The following is a 19307-nucleotide window of genomic DNA, read 5'->3' as shown; positions in this document are numbered from 1 at the left end:
ATTTCATACCATATTATTCATTCAGTCCACAGTCTAGTTACACCGGATACCCCATGAACCTGAGCTTTGAAAAAAGTGATCATTTACAAACAGGCTTCCCCAAACACTCTGTTTTATCTGCCATTGGTCAGCCAAACATTCAGCCCCGCCCCCAACTTGGACCATTGGTTGAGCCTTTGCTATATTGAACAGGTAGGGATGTTTAAACACACTAATTAGTTTACACTTTTAAGGCAAATGTACCTATGAATGAGATTTAATTGGCTCTGGTTAAGCTGGAAAAAGTACACAAATTACCATTTATAACTACACATACATACAACCCACTGTCCTTAAGATGCCTCGAATGTGCCTGGAAAAAACTGAAAGCTTTTGTCATGCCAAAAAAACAAAAAAGCTAATACTAATATTTTTCCGTACTCAATTAACGCTCTGTAAAAGAGAAATCCTGGCAATATCAGCATTGGTTCACCAAACTCTTCAAGGCCTGTAGAACAGAAGTTCTTGGACGTGATGCCAATGTTAATGGCACATCATTGAGATCAGGGCAGGAATAACAGCACCGATGCCAACTCAAGGCATGCAGGAATCTAATGCCCCTTTACAACAACAACAATACAGCCTGTAGCTACACGTCTACTGACAAAAATCAACATATTAATAATTAAACAGCTCGACCTCACTGAGCTGGAACGCATACAAGTTCCTTTACTCCACTAAAATTTTCAGTTTTGTCCAAGTTCTGCAACTTAAGTCATAAAAGTTTCTCAAAGCTTCTAAATAACTACACAATGAGGGAAAATCTTATTACTTAGAAGCAAGCACATGAAGCTTGAGCCAAATTCAACAATGTATTTAAGTTCGTCCTCCAAATCCTGAATCTAATGTAGTACAAAACGCAGACCTGGAAGTTAATTTGTCCAGTTTAGAAATTCAAAATGAACATGTGACTACACATTCATACTACAACCAGTGCACAGCTGCCAGCACTCATGGTGGGAAAGAGGTTCCCTTCAGTTTTATGACCACCATTAAGGAAATATTTGGTAACTGTTCAAGTTTATTGTCTAGATGTGCAATGGCTTTCTGACCAACGTCTGACCAAATGTGTTGGGTCATTCTGACCAACGAATTTCCATTACCTTTCAACTGATAAGATAAGGACTGAAACTAATCATTCAGAAACAGTTTCACAGCTTTAACAACACCACAAAATAATGTGTTCATAAACTGAACATCCCTATGGCTTGCAAACAAGTTTTAGTCTACACAACCTCATAAGGTTAAGTTTGGTAGCTGTGTTTTGGGATATAGTATCTGGTGTGCTCCAACAAACCAGTTAACATCTGTTATTACCATGTTTTTTTTTTTTTTTTTGGAACAAAATAACAGCTAATGACCAGCTTACACAGTTGAAATTTCCAACAAGGAACTAGTTTATGAAAGTGACATGACATATGGTGACCCATACTCAGAATTCATGCTCTGCATTTAACCCATCCAAAGTGCACACACAGAGAACACACACGTGGAGCAGTTGGGGGTTCGTGCCTTGCTCAAGGGCACCTCACTCCTAGTATTGAGAGTGAAGAGAGCGTTGTACATTCTCTCCCCCCACCTACATTTCCCTCTGGCCTGAGACTCAAACTCACAACCTTTGAATTACTAGTCCATTAACCATTAGGCCATGACTTCTCTTGTATAATCAATATGGAAATTATTTGTTTATTTAAACAGGGAATCATCTCAATTATCAGTCAAGTATGGAGTGCTACAAGGATCTGTCTTAGGCCCTCTACTATTTTCAATATACATGTTGCCCCTTGGTCCCTTTATGACCTCTAGACTGGACTATTGTAATGCACTGCTAGCTGGTTGTCCTGCATCTTCAATAAACAAGCTACAGGTGGTCCAAAAATATGGAAAATGTGCCCAATTTTACAATCTCTACACTGGCTACCTATAAAGTTCCGTATTAGTTACAAAATATAACTACTTACTTATAAGGCCCTAAATGGTTTAGTTACTGTGTAGCTATTAGTCTTCTATCACAATGCAGTCCATCACACTCCCTAAGGTGGCAAAACTCTGGTCATTTTTAGGATAGCAAAGTCCACTAAAGGAAGTAGAGCTTTTTTGCATTTGGCTCCCAAACTCTGGAATAGCCTTCCTGATAATGTTTGGAGTTCAGACACACTCTCTCTGTTTAAATCTAGATTAAAGACACATCTTTTTACCCAATCATTTGCATAATGTATCTCAATACCTTGTACTCCAGTTATATCTGACCAAATGCACATTACCATTATTTGCTTGGTTTGAACACATTATAATTTTTAGCTTGGTTTGAATAGGAGCTACACTAACTTTTCTCTATTTGGGAATCCGGAGGTAACTAGGAATTACACAAACTTCAGTCTGGATCTAGAACACCTAAGAAGAGAGGATGCCTACCCCTCAGAGGACCTCAGATGATGGTCTTGTGATTTCTATAGGTTTGATTGCAACATATAATCCTTGCTGTTAACAGAGTTCACCGTTTGTTTAAATGCATGTCATTAACTAACTGCATGTTTTTTTTAAACTGAACATTTGTGCCATTTGGACATCAACTTGATGGTCACCACTGATAAGCTATTACTAAATATAATGTAGAAACTTTAATTTTCTATATTGCTATACAAATAAACGTGGACTTAATTGAATTGAACATTGTATGACTTTTATGACTTCCAGACCTGGAAAACACCAAATGTCCAAGTTTTCCCCTGTCACATAACACTTTGAACAGCTTAGACCTACAACCTATCCATAACCATTAACCAGGGAGCCACACAACCCATTATACAACACTGAGAAATATATAGAAAGCACTATTCATCTTGATTGTTTAAGAGGAAATAGTCAAGTCATGTGTGAGAAACACGGAGTAGGCTGCATGTGTGGATCCAGGCTTCAGCTTGAGCTGATTTCCACGGAAGTGTGCAGTCCTCGCCCTCCATCTGAAGCTCTTCCTACACTCCCTGTTTACTTGCGAACACTGGAATGCATTTTACTGTGTCACACGAGCGTTCTATCAATCCTCTCGGAAGGAGTTTTGAACCGCGCCGAAGTTGCAACAATTGTAACAAACAAGCCGTCGTGACGTAACACACGCGAATCCATGAACAAACATCTCCATCGGACCGAATCGGGAATACCGACGGTCTCTTCTTCCCTGTTCTCTCTCTCTCCTGTCTATCTTTCTTTCGTTCTTTCTCCAGAAATAAGCGCCATGTTGAGAGAGCAGCAGTGGAGTTAACACGCAGCCTTTCTCCAAAAAAAACACTCGACTTACCTTAGCGATGGCTTTTTTATATCTCATTGTCGCTTGCTGAATAAGACTGTGTATTTTGATATTCCCATCCCCACAGGGAACGACCACCCGGATCCTTCCAAAACACACTGTCACTTTCATATTCGCCCGATATTCCCAAAAACTCCGCGGGGAAGCGCGTGAAGTGTGCAACTCTTCAGGAAAAATCAGTAAGCCATGGGAACATAGTATCCGTGCAGGTCAGAAGCGGGATAGATCCTCATGTTGAGCTCCTCAGGTAGGACTGGAGCACCTGCTCGAGTGTGTGTGTGTGTGTGTGTGTGCTCGTCTCGCGGGAGAAGTGACGTGGGCTGGGCTTCTTCCCACAGCACTGACTCACTGCTGTTTAACGCGTGCATCCCGCCTGCTCCAGGAGTTACTAGCATTATTATTCACATAGGCATACTAGCTTAGGCAATATTCAATTATACACCACTACTCAAAATTTTTAGCAACCAGAAAACTTAAAATAAAGGTTCCTTATTGGTATTGAACATCTATGGAAACTTTCCATTGCATTAAAGGTTACATACAGTAGGAAAAATCTCTTTAGATTTTTAAGTGTTCTTCAATGGGAGAAAAAATGGTTCTTCCATGACAATGCTGCAAAAACACCTGTGTACAACTTTGTTTTTAAGAGTGTATGTGCTTTACTCCAACAGTTAAAATGGCAAAAATGGGACGTCAGGTAAAAAAAAAACATAATTTTGACATTTCTCTTGACTTCATCAGTGGATAACGCTTCAACACTTAGACAGAACATTGAAGATCTGCAAGTAAATGAGATGTATCCACATCTCTATAAAGAAAAATAATGCCACAATGTAAAAGAAGATCCATTTTGAGTTGCCTCCGAAAAGTACCATTCACAGTGAGAAGTGTTTGGGCATTTTTAATAATCTTAAACTCCTTACAGAAGCTTCGGTGCAGTGGAGAGATTCAATGGGTGTTAAAATTTCTTGTGCCAATAAAGAACCTTAACGTTAAAGAGTTGCCTACAGATTGTTAATGATGAACGTGTCAATCAATCATTTAAAAACACTTTATTTCTGAGGGTCTGCTTTATCTCGAGCTTATCAGGGACATTTCCTGTGGGATTGTAGATGAGATGACGTGTAGCAGTCTGAGATTTCTAGCTTGACCATGCTAGTATAGCTGGCCTAGAGCTCAACTTGAGCCATTAAGAATCCCGAACAACTGCTTGAAGACAACGGTTTTCCAAAGGAGACTAAATAATTTCTGCCACCTCTCAGAAGTAAGCAGAAATTTGCTTCAGTTAGAACTTTGTTAGTTTTTCATTGTTACAAAACCTTTAAAATGAGACACAAATCTTAAAACCGCTCAGCGTACATCAGCAAAAACACAGAGGTTTGTTTCTTTCCTTTCAAGGTGAAGACACTGGACAGAGTTGCAGCAAATGACACATATTTCATGGAGACAAACATCTGGACTGATGGATTTCTGCTGGATTGTGCCACAAACAAACATGTTTCTAGATGCATGTTCAGTGTTTAGACATAGTGCACCACTGAGACAGGGATTTCATTTAAAAATTATCATTATTTTTTAAAGACTCCTTACTTATTGCTTCTGCTTTTTATAAAGCATAACGCCCCCTTGTGGTGGGAAAAGATGCTTTGTCTTGAAGTGTGTGCTTTTCACTCGTAATGATGATTTATTACTCCGTGTGGCATCCAGTGACTTGACATCTGTGAATCTGCAAAATGTCAGGTTTACGTAAGATGATGTATACTGTACAGACATGTTTTGCTGATGACACACACACACACATATTGCAGACATGTTGATTTGATCAGGAACCTCCATGTGGGCTTCGTTAGGAGCGAATCCTCAGCTAGAAGAGGCTGAGAGTGATCACGAAGAATCCCAATATAGCACACAACCCACAGAAACCTGCAGTCCTCGGTGCACTGGGGAAACCAAGTCATGTCGTCTGTAGTATTAAAGTTACCTCTAAAGAATGAGTTTCAGCAAATCTTTAGAGTGGTCTACACTCACACGAGACGAACACAGTCCTATCAGTAGCATAAGAAGTTATTTTATTCTGCTATTTTATTTTATTAACCCTCCTATGGTGATTTTTGGTGCTATGGTTTCCTAAATACAACCAGTTAAAAGCTAAACATGATACACTACACCATGGTCACATGACTTTGTCACCTCCATGAAGCTTCAGACAACTTTGAAGTATTTTCACTGAAAGTTTGATTATCGTCATTGCAGTACTCTACTCATGACACCTAACACACGTTTGTGTAATGCTCGACCTACTCATATCAGTATAACATTCAGCAATACCATATAGACTATTATTGCATCGCAAAACCATACAGAGCAGTATGTCTGAAGAGTAGTATGAGAAATATAGCAAGAGATTTGCATTCAAAACACTTTGGTTGGAGTAAGATGGTGATGCAACTTTTCAAATTTTTTTTTTTTTTTTTTAATGTACATCAAGCGTGTTTTTCCTTTTGTTTTTATTCAAATAAGGAAGGTGCTGTAAACTGAATCGTTATAAATCACAATCGTAAAATCTTATTTTATACACACAACATAGCTACTTTCATTGCATATGCATATATAAAAAATCTAAATCAAACAATAAATATAATAGACGCTGCATCTGTGACATGCTTCCAACTCGGACACTAGGTCTCAAAGAAAATCCAGGGATTCTCTTATAATTATGAGTCATAAACAGTGCTGGGTAGTACCTGATTACATGTGATGGATTACGTAATCATATTCCAAATATGTAGCATTTGTAATTAGATTAGATTTAAAAATGCTCATAATCAGGTGGTAAATGTTAATATCAACATTTACTAATGCATTATTAAAATCAAAAGTTGTGCTTGTTAATGTTAGTTAATACACTGTGAATGAACTTGTGAATGAAGTGGCCTTCAGCTCTTCTGCATTCTTGGGTCTGGCATATCACATCTTCCTCTTCACAATACACCATAGATTTTCTATGGGGTTAAGGTCAGGCGAGTTTGCTGGCCAATTAAGAACAGGGATAAAATGGTCCTTAAACAGGTACTGGTAGCTTTGGCACTGTGTGCTGGGGCCAAGTCCTGTTGGAAAATGAATTCTGCATCTCCATAAAGTTGGTCAGCAACAGGAAGCATGAAGTGCTCTAAAACTTCCTGGTTTACGGCTGTGTTGACCTTTGACCTCAGAAAACACAGTGGACCAAGACCAGCAGATGACATGGCACCCCAAACCATCACTGACTGTGGAAACTTTACACAAGACCTCAAGCAACGTGGATTGTGTGCCTCTCCTCTCTTCTTCCAGACTCTAGGACCCTGATTTCTAAAGGAAATGTTAAGTTTACTTTCATCAGAGAACATAACTGTGCACCACTCAGCAGCAGTCCAGTCCTTTCTGAAGCGAGACGGTTCTGACGCTGTCTGTTGTTCAAGAGTGGCTTGACACAAGGAATGCGAAGCTGTAACCCATGTCTTGCATACGTCTGTGTGTAGTGGTTCTTGAAGCACTGGCTCCAGCTGCAGTCCACTCTTTGTGAATCTCCCCCACATTTTTGAATGGGTTTTGTTTCACAATCCTCTCCAGGGTGCGGTTATCCCTACTGCTTGTACACTTTTTAATACCACATATTTTCCTTCCCTTCGCCTCTCTATTAATGTGCTTGGACACAGAGCTCTGTGAACAGCCAGCCTCTTTTGCAATGACCTTTTGTGTCTTGCCCTCCTTGTGCAAGGTGTCAGTGGTCGTCTTTTGGACAACTGTCAATTCAGCAGTCTTCCCCATGATTGTGTAGCCTACAGAACTAGACTGAGAGAACATTTAATCACTTTGCAGGTGTTTTGAGTTAATTAGCTGATTAGAGTGTGACACCAGGTGTCTTCAATATTGAACCTTTTCACAATATTCTAATTTTCTGAGATACTGAATTTTGTATTTTCCTTAGTTGTCAGTTATCATCATCAAAATAAAATGAAATAAACATTGGAAATATATCAGTCTGTGTGTAATTTATGGATATAATATACAAGTTTCACTTTTTGGTGATGTTTTAATTGTATGACCAGCATCTGTATAAACCTAAAGCCCCCCTGAGATTTAAAGTTAATATTTCAATAATTTAACAACACATTCACCTGTTCTCTGAAGTTGCAGGTAAACAAATAAAACAGTTTGGTAAACCCTGGAGTAATGTGTAAAGAATTGAATGTTTTATTTGACTTTGTCTTGTTTTTGCTTTCAAAAAACAAAAACAATAATGATATTTTAAATCTATAAACAATCTAGGTCAAAAGTAATCAGAATAATTACCAAAAATTGACTTAAATTTTCATTATGTAATTTGTAATCAGTAACAGACTATAATTTGTAAGTAATTTACTCATTCATTTAATTTAATACTCTTAAACATGATCTTTCCCACACATCATTAGAAAAATGCTAAAACGAAAAAAATAATAAATAACAATAATTGGTTCACCTTTAATAATTACTAATGATAAAGTCAAGTCTTAAAACTTTTACTAAAAGTGTTTTTTTATTTGTTTATTTGACAAGCAGCAGAATCGTGTTTGTCACCTCATGTTTGTTTGTTTATATCTTGAAAGTAAATGCAATGATCAGCATACCGGTTTTATTACAATAGTTCTTTGACCTTGATACATAAAAAAAAAACACACAACAACTGCAACGTGAGAGAAGAAAGCGTGGTTGTTTTTCGGCCGTTTCTCAAACACTTCACTTCTTCTGCTCTATGTGATGCATTTCACTCGCTCGCTTTCTCTCGTACGATTACGTCTACAAGTGTATTATCCTTTAACGCTCGAGTAGCTATAGGCATTTTCTTATCTCATAGACGCCTGGGCGTGGCACTGGTGATGTAAACAGCAGAAATCAGAAGGGGGCGGGATGGGGGGCTTTATGACTGTCCAGCTACACCGAGGCCCTTTTTAACAACGGAGGCACAGAGTCCCGATTCGATCCGATGGCCAGCCAGAGCCGAAAGTAAAAGACATGTCTACTGCTCACGCTTTCCTGCGTGTTTTATTCTCTTTCATGAAATGAATGTTTTAAGCGACGTAGCTGTATTCGTCCGCGGAGCTCTGGCTTCGCTCGATGTACTGCTTGTCGATAAGAACCTCGATGCACTTCTTGATCATGCTGATGCTCGGGCTGAATCTGGCTTTGGATTGGTTGATTACCTGAAAGAAGAAGCACACACAAACAAATTAGGGACAGCACACGCTCATATTGCTGTGATCGTTACTGCAGTGTGTAAGACAGATGTTAGAAGACACGAGTGGTAATGCTAAAAACTCAGCAGTGCACCACAGGAATAAATGACATTTTACAGAATATTACAGAATACGGTTATTTCAATATGAAATGTACTATTTCAGTACAATATCACTGTTTTTGTGGTATTTCTGATCAAATAATGCAGACTTGGAAAGCAGAAAAATATTTAAATATCATAATGTTTCCACAACAATTACTACACATGACAATTTCTGTCAAATTACTACATTTAGTGAAATGGACAGTTAATCGCACGATTAGAAAGAAAGAGTAATAATGCCACATTCTGTAAATGTTAACATTTTTTATTTTTTTTATATTAATATTTTCTCTTGACTTTTTTCACAGACCCTTAAAACCCATCTCCACTTTTATTTTATTTTATTTATTTATTTTGTTTTAGTAAGTAGCATAGTTAAATTGATGCTCTGATCATAATGTTCTGTGCTTTCGGTGTCTGACTGTAGACTTGATGATAATCTCTGGTTACACGGACGTTCTTGAGAAGAGTTAAACACTGTCTTGTCATGACTAGATGAAGAAATGAGGAAATGTTTTATGTCATTACCACAGCTTTGGCTAATCTGATCAATTTATTTATTTTGATCAAATTACTTGTGTTCTTTTTATGGAACAATACTGTAATTGTGACTTTTTTTCTCACAATTCTGAGAAAGTCGGAATTTGTGACATTCAATAACCTTTAAAAATATTACAATTCTGACTTTGAAAACTGCGAGACAAAAAAAGTGTTTTTTCTCTGTCTTGTGGTGGGAACGAGCTTAAGCATTTAATACATAGAGAACGAACAAAAACAACTTTTAAAGACTTGTGTAATATTAGAGTGGAAACGATGTCAACTTCATTAAGAGAGTACATATTGTTTGTCGTTAATATATCAAAAGTGTATTATAATTAGTAATATGTATGGCTAAGAATTCATTTGGACAACTTTAATGAAGATTTTCTCAGTATGTTGATGTTTTTGCTCCCTCAGATTCAGGATTTGCAAATAGTTGTATCTCAGACATCAATGGAGAGATGATTTAATCAGCTTTCATTTTAAAAAAGTGACCCTTACGATTGGTTTTGTGGACATATATCACATTTTTATTTTAGTTTTAATGTCTTAATTTAGTTGCATTGATACTTTCAGAAAAAAAAACGAACCCATAAAGTCTCACTAATGTTAAAAATACCAAAAAAAATCTATAATAATAACAACCTTATTACAGATAAATCAATAACAACTCTAAACTACATTTGCAGATAAGCATCTCTGTAGTATTCGCTGTACTTATCTTAATTTCCTGTATGCTGGTTTCATGTGCAGCGTTCCCTCTTTATGGGGAAAAACTGTGTGTGTGTGTGTGTGTGTGTTAAATCAGTGTACATTAGTAGTTTTCTGGTGTAACAGCTCATTACACAGACATGTTCAGACAACAGTCGATGTCAAAGTCTCTCATTCCTGACATATGTGCTCTTATCTGCACAGATCTGCACGGACTGAATTTGTTTCCTGGTGTTCTCCGCATCTGATCTCTGTGTCAGGTACCACACACACACACACACACACACACACACACACACACAAAGGTTGAAGCAGAATCTGTCCTCTCACCTCCTGTATGAGGGCGTTGTGTCTCAACACTTTCCTGGCTTTCATAATCCTGACTATAGCAGCTTGTAAATACATTTTCCGGTCTTCATCCACGGCGCTCCTGGTCTGCTCCAGCTCCTGACGCACACAGATCACATCACAGCGTTTCTACGACTGCACACACAGCACAATCACATCTGCGTGAGACTCTGTACCTGCGGCGTGTCCTTCTGCATCGATGTTGTGATCTTGAACTTCGTTCTTTTACTGGTGAAACTCAGACTTAGGGAAAAGGTGGATTCGGCTTCGATCTCCTCCTGGAGGAAAGGAGACAGTGGGAGTCTAGTTATGATACATCAGTTAACGGTTTGATTAAACGTCAAACCCGGCTGATCTCAGACTGACTTTCTGCGAGTCGTGTCCGATCATCTTGACGTCCAGCAGGGATCTGATGGTCTTCTGGAGCTCCTTCTCGTTCATCTGCGTGCTGTCCTGCAGCTCTTTGTAGCTCACAGTCTCGCTGTTGTTGAAGGCCAGCAGAACGGCCATCTGATAAGTGGTGACCACCGCCACGTAGGGCTTGGACAGATAATTCATCTTCACCTCGCCTGACAGAAACAACAACCAGCGCTGATATAAAACTAATTACTTTTTGTTAAGGTGCAGTTGCAAAACCAGCCTATTTTTTATAATGGTTTAGAGAAAAGGTGGAGACAACAACGATGTGACCCTTAAACCAGTCATTTGAAAGCTGAATAAATTATATTTCCATTGATGTATGGTTTGTTCGGAGGATAATATTTGGCCGAGATACAATTATTTGAAAATCTAGAATCTGAGGGAGCAAAAAAATCTAAATACGGAGAAAATCATCTTTAAAGTTGTTAAAATGAAATTCTCAGCAATGCATATTACTAATCAAAACTGAAGTTTTGATATATTTACAGTAGGAAATTTACTAAATATCTTCATGGAACATGAAGCACATGCTTTTGTGCTCCAGGGTCACATATTATACAGATTTAAGTTAAAGACTTTAACATGTAAATGACTTTTGTATGTAAAATTAGAACTAATCTCATTTTATATAAATGTGAGCATTCATATGTTTTAATGTCAAAATAGTCAAGATTTCTACATTTAATTTTCATTTAATAATTACTTTTTTTATAGATCATTTTGGGGGGCTTTTCTCAGTTAATACTGATTTATGCAATTAAGTAAAATGTATAATTTTTCTTTTAGTCAGCATATCATGTAATAAATGCATTTAAAATAAATGTACTCCATCAACGGCCCTAATATTAATCTACTTTAATGATTATCTAAAAATAGAAGGTAACACTTTACAATAAGGCTAACATTAGTAAATATGACCAATACACCGACAGCATTAATCAATCTTAATGTTCATCTCAGCATTTACTAATATATTTTAAGATCAAAAGTTATATATCTGTTAACATTAGTTAATGCACTGAGCTAAAATAAACGGTTTTCATTAACTGTATTCTGTTGATTGTTAGTTCAGGTGTGTTTGTGATGGTTTTAATGTTCTGCTCGAATCTGTGAGTAATGTGTGTGTCTCTTCTCCTGCTGTGTTCAGGATTAATCAGGATACTCTGTCACAGCTCAGTGTGATAATCTGACTCTTGCTGCTGAACCGTGACAAGGATTGGCTTTGGTTTTGTAGAAATACCACACGTGCGGATCAGACTTCCACAGCATTATCTCATGCATCAGATTCATCTCTACGCCAGCTACCTCTGCGCCAAAATCAGGAATGCAGATGGTGTAGTGAACGGAAATGAAAGTAAATGTAATATGCAACATACTAGATCTGCAAATTCCAAATTAATTTAGTATAAATACATTTTTTATTACATTTAAATTAGATTTACATGAAAACAGTTTGCTATAAAAAGCATTTAAAATAGGGATGCACTGAAATGACAATTCTGGACTGAAACAGAAAATGATAATGCTTTGTAATAACTATTAAAAATGTTTTAATTAAATAATATAAAGTCATTTTATAAGACTTTTTAATTTAACTCAGTAATTTTAATTACAGAGTACTGCATTTAAAAAACACAAGGCAATAAAATTAAAAAATTAAAAAAAGAAAATTATATTCTATGACTTTTATATTATATAAATTATATTATTTTTATTCAGTTCTATGCAACAAGGCTGGGCGATGTGGCGTGTCTTATATTTCAAGAACATATTTTCGTCCGTTTTCCTAATTCGTTCCATTCCTAAAATAAAAATTCATATAATTATTTAACTAATTGTGAGGCTTTCTCAGTTAACACTGATATATGTTATTAATTACAATTAATTAGTGAAAAAATATTAACATCCCTTATATATACTTATACTTATATACTTATATATCCCCGGGAACACATGATAGGTAAAAAATGAATGCACTGTAAGTCGCTTTGGATAAAAGCGTCTGCTAAATGCATACATTTAATTAAATTAAATTTTAATATACATATATTGGTTCGCCAGCGTTTTGAGAATTTGTGCATGAAATAATAAAATATTGATGTTTTCAATCAATGCTGATTAATGCTGATAGGCAGTTTGAGAATCAGAAAAGGTTATAAAATAAATTTTAAAGTTTGGGGTAAAATATATATTTTTAAAAAGTTAATACTTTTATTGAGCTATGCCATTACAGGAATACATAATAAAAAAAGAATTATTATATACATATATAATTAATGCAAAAAAAAATAAGGTCAAAATAAATGCAGAAAATAATGCAAAAAATGCATTAAAAGAATGGCAAACGTGTGAAGTGTAGTGTATGTCTCTATCTGACTGTCTTTACCTGTGCAGAGATAATGCAGCCAGGTCAGCTTCCTTCCGCTGAAGTGCTGGTTATAAAACAACTCAAACTGCAGAAAGAAGAAATCAGCGTCACCTACTTTCAGAATGAAATGAGGGGGATTTCACATGAGGGAAGCTTTGGTCTTCGCCTCTAATCGTGACAGATCGTGTTCTGGAGCTTGTTGTGAGGGCAGCTTACCATCTGTACACTCTTCTCCAGCTCCTGCGGGATGGCAAACGTGGACGAGGGAACATGTGTGAGCGGCCAGGCTCCTGCCTAAAACACAACGCATTATCAACACATAGTTTACATTACTGTAGCTTCCGCACTAATGGTACAGTCATAATGCCTTGTTGTATGACCACTTATCAACTTTTATATGTCAATGACCTCCGTTGTGTTTGGATTACAATTTTGGGTTTGAAATAAGTATCAAAATCCCTCAATATATAAATGTGGACAGTCATTCTCATAGATCAAATGATAAATCAGTGGTGATCTCAGAATTTATTTAATTTGTTTTATAATTTAATGACACTTAATTATTTAAATAATTACTATAAGTATTTATATACTTGGAATTAATAGCATACACACACACACATATATATATATTATATTATATAACATTATTATATAATTAATCATAAATTAGATAATTATTGACATGAAATATAATTGATATAAAATGTGTTATTAGATTTTTTATTTATCAGCATATCATGCAATTGATTTCTTTACATAATAATAATAAAAAAACTTTGTTTCAGTAAATGTGGTTTGTATTTTTATTATTTTTTGGCCTGTTTTATCTAACAGAAACTATAAATCTGATTATTTACACAAGTTATAACACACTTCTCAACATAATATACATGTCTGTAACTTGTGGCAAAATAATTGTTCAAAACAGTGAATGCTTCTCCTTCTCTCTTACCTGTAACACATAAATCTGGAAGCTGATGCCCAGGTCCACCACAGTCTCCTGGGTTTTGATAAAGTTGTTGAACTTGTTGTTGAGGTCGGTGCTGACGCTCATATCAGTGTACATTCTGTGCAGTTTGCTGGTGAACTCATAGCCACACGCTTGCTGCAAGGCAAAGGGCAGGGAAACGAGAGCTTTAATCACACAAACCCATCATCAGTCCCATCCGCGGCTTACATGATGACAAAGCTGTGGCGCCCACAGTGAGCGAACACTCGATTACGGAGGATGAGTCACATCTGTCAGCATTTTAACACACTTTTCAAGAAAGACGGCTGTGTGAGAGACTCGCCGTACCTTCAGCTTGTTGATCATGGCTTCCTCGGAGTCCATGGATAACGAAAGTCCATGTATTAACCTCTTCGCAAGCATTCTGGCGTAAAACTAAGAACAATCCACAGTTAAAAAGAGAGAAAAACAAGAAATCACCCACAAAATACTGAAAACACCACCCACACCAGACACAAAATGTAAAAAGATCTCAAAAGGAAAAACTTTGAGTCACATTTATCAATCAATCAATCAATCATTTAGTGACAAACTTTGATGTTGGCTTGACAAAGCCTGGTCCGGAAGTTTTAAATAGTTTTAAAAGTTTAAGGTTAACGGTTTTGCTGTCTGCTAAAGAGAGGAAACATACAAAACTTCATTCAGACCCCTTCAGACCCCCTCTGACCTCATTACCCCCAAAAACCAGTTCAGTCACCAATGATTTTACATTTTTACGCTTTTCTAACATGTTTTAGCACATTTCCAGCACAATGACAACATATTCCTAACATGTTTACGTTGTTAGAATGTTTATACCATGTTTTAACAGACATGTGCTAATGTTTTAACATTACTAACATGTTTTTCAACAAGTTTCTAATATCTTCCGAAATGTTGATTACATGCTGCTAACACGTTTTAGCATGTTTTTAATAATTTTTCTACCTTGTTTTGCCATTTTTTTAACCATGTTTTAACATGTTTTTGATCATGTTTCTACCATGTTTTAGCATGTTTTTAATCATGTTTCTACCATGTTTTAGCATGTTTTTAATCATTGTTTAGCATGTTTTTAATCATGTTTCTACCATGTTTTAGCATGTTTTTAATCATGTTTCTACCATGTTTTAGCATGTTTTTAATCATGTTTCTACCATGTTTTGGCATGTTTTTAATCATGTTTCGGCATTTTTTAACCATGTTTTAACATGTTTTTAATCATGTTTCTACCATGTTTTAGCATGTTTTTAATCATTGTTTAGCATGTTTTTAATCATGTTTCTACCATGTTTTAGCATGTTTTTAATCATGTTTCTACCATGTTTTGGCATTTTTTTAACCATGTTTTAACATGTTTTTGATCATGTTTCTACCATGTTTTAGCTTGTTTTTAATCATTGTTTTAGCATGGTTTTATCATGTTTCTACTATGTTTTAGCATGTTCATCACGGTTGTTTGAGCATATTGTTGTATATTGTTGTTTTAGCTTGCATTCGAAAACCAAACTTATAAAAAAAGCTAAAGGCATGGTCACAAGAAGACCAGCTGACACCAGCTAACAGGTTTAGACTGGTTTAAGCTGATTTTTGTTCTCCTTCTAATATGTAGATAGATCAAGTCAAGGCCTCACCTTCTGAAACACATCTTTGTCGTCTATGTATTTGAAGACCGTGATGAAGCTGGTCAGTTTGTCTTCCACTTCATTCTCTGTCATTCCTTTCGCAGATTTCTTCAGCAGATTGTCACAGTACTTGGCCAGCTGTGCCACAGCACGAGAAACACCGGTAGAAAAACAGCAGTGTTAATGTTCATTAGCTTCATTCAGAGTTTATTGAGTCATCCTGATCTAACGCTGGCAGTAGCTGAGGATAAACAGCGATTACACACCAGCTCGGGTGCTTTGCAGATGGATTTGGGCTCTCTGTAGTTCACTACTGAAGTCAAGGCCTGGAGGGAAATGAGCAAAAAAATTAATAAATCACAAACCACAAACTCCAGTGTTTCTAAAAAAATAACATGAATCGGAGGCCGAAGCCTCATGAATCCCAGACACCCTCTACTGGACTAAAGACAGAAGAGTGATGCAGGGTTAAGTATGGATTCAACTATTTTTATATATTATATTATATTATATTACATATCATTACATTACATTACATTATATTATATGGGATGCACCGATAACACCTTTTTCGAGTACTCGCCCGATAACGATACTTTTATTTTTGGTACTTGCCGATACCGATATTTTTATTGCATTTGTAAAAAAATTTAATATTGGGTACAGAAACCAAAAGAGTATGTATGTATAATGTTAGCTGGGTCACTTAATTTATTAAACAGATACAGTCAAACCTACATTTATTCAGACACCTTCAACATTTCACTTTATAACAGTTTATTCTCTGTTCGGTTGTTAAGTGATGACGTAAGAAGCGCTGCTTCCGGGTCCAAGCCTCAACTCGCTTCACTTGAGAACACGACCTCAGCAGCCGTTTATGAGCACTGTTTATTCATATTAATCATTTAAGCTAAATGCTTTCTAGGGGTGTAACGGTTCACAAAATTCACGGTTCGGTTCGATACGATACACTGATGTCACGGTTCGGTTCGGTTCGGTTCGATACGTTTTAGATACAGCAAAATGTAAAAACATCTCAACTTTTCAGAATGCCGCAAGCGCACCGCGGGTCATGTGACAAGAACCAACCAATCAGCTTCATCCTTTCCCGTAACAACGTTGAGAGCTCAGCCAAGATGAAGGATCAGCTGATCATAGTTGTATATGGATTGCAATTTTGAAATAAATTTAGTAGCAGAGCTACTGCAAGCGATTTTTAGAGCTGCAAATCCATTTATCCTTCGCTGAAATTTCCGCGTCTCATGGAGAGAGCACGTCATTGTTGCTTAGCAAAGACAGACGCCTCATGAGCGCTTCTGCCCAAGCGCTTTGGAAAGGAGGAGAAAGACGCGCTTAGCGTTTTCCATGCGTTTTTAGGCAGGATATGTGAACGGCCCCTAAGGCGCTCGCTCACTCAGCACGCGCTGAAGGCTCGTTGCAAAATGTCGAATGCATTTAACAGACCAGAAATATAAGATCCTAAAATAACCAACAGGTCTGGTGTTTGGGTTGGATTCCCTGTAAGCTATAGTGTCTAAATGCTGCAGGGATAGTTTGCTGCGTGCATGTTTCTCCTTTTTTTCGTCTTTTCCCAGATAGTACTGACGCATATATCCCAGATATTCCCGCTGGTGTTTTTTTTTTTTTTTTTTTTTATTCCCGCTGGTGTACCCTGTCATGTTGCAGATGCGACATACCGTTGTTTTTTTATCCACCACTCTCTTGCCATCACCATTATAGCTTAAAGGGAATCCAAAGTGCACCCAAACACCAGACCTGTTGGTTATTGGAGGATCTTCTCATTTCTAGTCTGTTAAACGCATTGGCTATTTTGCAACGAGCCTTCAGCGCGTACTGAGTGAGCGAGCGCCTGCTGAGTAGCCTAACATAAACATATAAGATGGTGTTTTTTTCGTCTTCGGGGGTGTCAGGGGCGTTGCCTGTTACGTTGTTTGGGTTATTGGGCTACCTTGTTGAACGCATATCATTATATTTCTCTCTCTCTCTTTTTTTTTTTTTTTCAAATATAATTAATTACTCCAACGAACCGTTCGGTATACATAATGCGTACCGCGTACCGAACCGAAAGCGTCGTACCGAACGGTTCAATACGAATACGCGTATCGTTACACCCCTAATGCTTTCAGACTTTCAGGTATACACTACAGTCTCCGTGCTCACAGCGTCCCAAACACAAATAATTTTTATATATATTTTTTTATATTTATATTTTCATTGTCTGCCTATCTGGGACTTTGGTATGGAGTTAAAGGTTAAGATTATAACTTTTCCGCTAGTATTCTATCACATTGTGAGTTTATATTAGCACCTTTTGTTGTTTTCTCGTGGTAACTGATAGAGCGTTTGGACACGGAAGCGCTGCTATGTGACGTCAGACTTAACAAGCGAATAGTTTAGAAGATGATAATTAAATATGACAAGAACTCGAAGTTAAACTGTGTCAGGCCAAATTCATCTTGATAATGTTAGATAACTTTCATAGAAAGGTATGTAATGGATTATAATCAACCAAAAATTATTCAGACAGTTGTTTCAAAATATTGATGCTTCTACTACCATTTATATTATATTATATTATATATTATTTTATTTGCTATTGCATTTGTTTCAAAGTAATGATATTTTTAGCTTTATTATATCATTATAATAAATTACATTACATTATATTATATATAAATAATTCCATTTTCACATTTGTATTGTTTCAAAATATTGCTGCTTTTCCATCATGTAATTTATTAGATTACATTATATCATATATTAATGATTTGCATTTGTTTCAAATTATGTTTTTACTATTATATTATATCATGTTATATTAAAAACTCCATAATCGCATTTGTATTATTTCAGAGAACTGATGTATCTCCTATCGTTCTGAAATATGGAAAAGAGTAATGAGTGAGTGTCTAAATGTTTGTAGATACACAAGTAAATCCTTGTGAGAGTACCTTATCAAGCGCACTCATGAAGTGTTGGTCCCCATTCAACACTGTGTTAATCAACTGGACAAATTTACTGTGAACCTCCAACACCGACTCCACAAACTGCGTTGGCATCTGCAGGAAAGACATCAGAGGAAAACTTGCAATTACTGCTATGTACAAATAAGCCGTTTTTATAGCTACACAGCTTTTAGACTTAGTATTTTTACCAATAACCCTGGACACTCACGTTTTCCTGAGAGAGGTTACTGGTGGCTCGGAGACCCTCGTCGTGGATGTGGACCTGGAGCTCGTGGATCATGTGAGGTAAGCCGCTGGACACGGCTCGCAGCAGCGTGTACATATTCGCCATATCTGAAACCAAACAGACCAATCAGGACGTCCCGCAGTTATGAGACGCATGCATACAAACATGAACCCGTGAGGCGCAAGTGAAGCTTCAGACCGTCTCTCTTCTCCTGTCGGATGATATTCTGACACTCTCCGTGCAGGAACTGCAGGTGATCGGCCACCATCCTCTGCTGACATTCATGGATGACTTTGGCGTACGAGCTAGGGTGCAGATACTTCCGACACCTCACCTCCTCGTCTTTCAACCGGCCTAAAACCTGCCGGATCAGAGAGCATCAACCA

General features: G+C 37.0%; 2 protein-coding genes across 5 annotated transcripts in view; both read right to left on the bottom strand.

Moving 5' to 3' along the window:
* The window catches only part of pard3aa (par-3 family cell polarity regulator alpha, a), a 408430-nt gene extending 404752 nt beyond the window's left edge, over positions 1-3678 (bottom strand). For 3 of the 4 annotated variants that reach the window (XM_026238220.1, XM_026238223.1, XM_026238222.1), the window contains exon 1: positions 3338-3678. In XM_026238220.1, coding sequence (XP_026094005.1) covers positions 3338-3457 — 120 coding nt within the window. In that variant the 5' untranslated portion in view covers positions 3458-3678. The remainder of the gene's footprint in view (positions 1-3337) is intronic. The other variant, XM_026238224.1, reaches the window with a different exon arrangement.
* A 4207-nt stretch (positions 3679-7885) lies between these two features.
* The window catches only part of LOC113066322 (cullin-2-like), a 16808-nt gene continuing 5386 nt past the window's right edge, over positions 7886-19307 (bottom strand). Inside the window, exons 9-21 of the mRNA XM_026238219.1 lie at positions 19120-19282; positions 18904-19028; positions 18681-18788; positions 15975-16034; positions 15718-15846; positions 14393-14479; positions 14048-14200; positions 13309-13386; positions 13111-13177; positions 10671-10873; positions 10481-10582; positions 10287-10403; positions 7886-8568 (exon numbers count right to left, since the gene is read on the bottom strand). Coding sequence (XP_026094004.1) covers positions 8437-8568; positions 10287-10403; positions 10481-10582; positions 10671-10873; positions 13111-13177; positions 13309-13386; positions 14048-14200; positions 14393-14479; positions 15718-15846; positions 15975-16034; positions 18681-18788; positions 18904-19028; positions 19120-19282 — 1524 coding nt within the window. The 3' untranslated portion in view covers positions 7886-8436. The remainder of the gene's footprint in view (positions 8569-10286; positions 10404-10480; positions 10583-10670; positions 10874-13110; positions 13178-13308; positions 13387-14047; positions 14201-14392; positions 14480-15717; positions 15847-15974; positions 16035-18680; positions 18789-18903; positions 19029-19119; positions 19283-19307) is intronic.

Source organism: Carassius auratus, chromosome 49 (assembly GCF_003368295.1).
Source record: "Carassius auratus strain Wakin chromosome 49, ASM336829v1, whole genome shotgun sequence".
Lineage (NCBI taxonomy): Eukaryota > Metazoa > Chordata > Actinopteri > Cypriniformes > Cyprinidae > Carassius > Carassius auratus.
The sequence above is the reverse complement of the archived record's forward strand: the minus strand, read 5'-3'. Positions and strand labels throughout refer to the sequence as shown.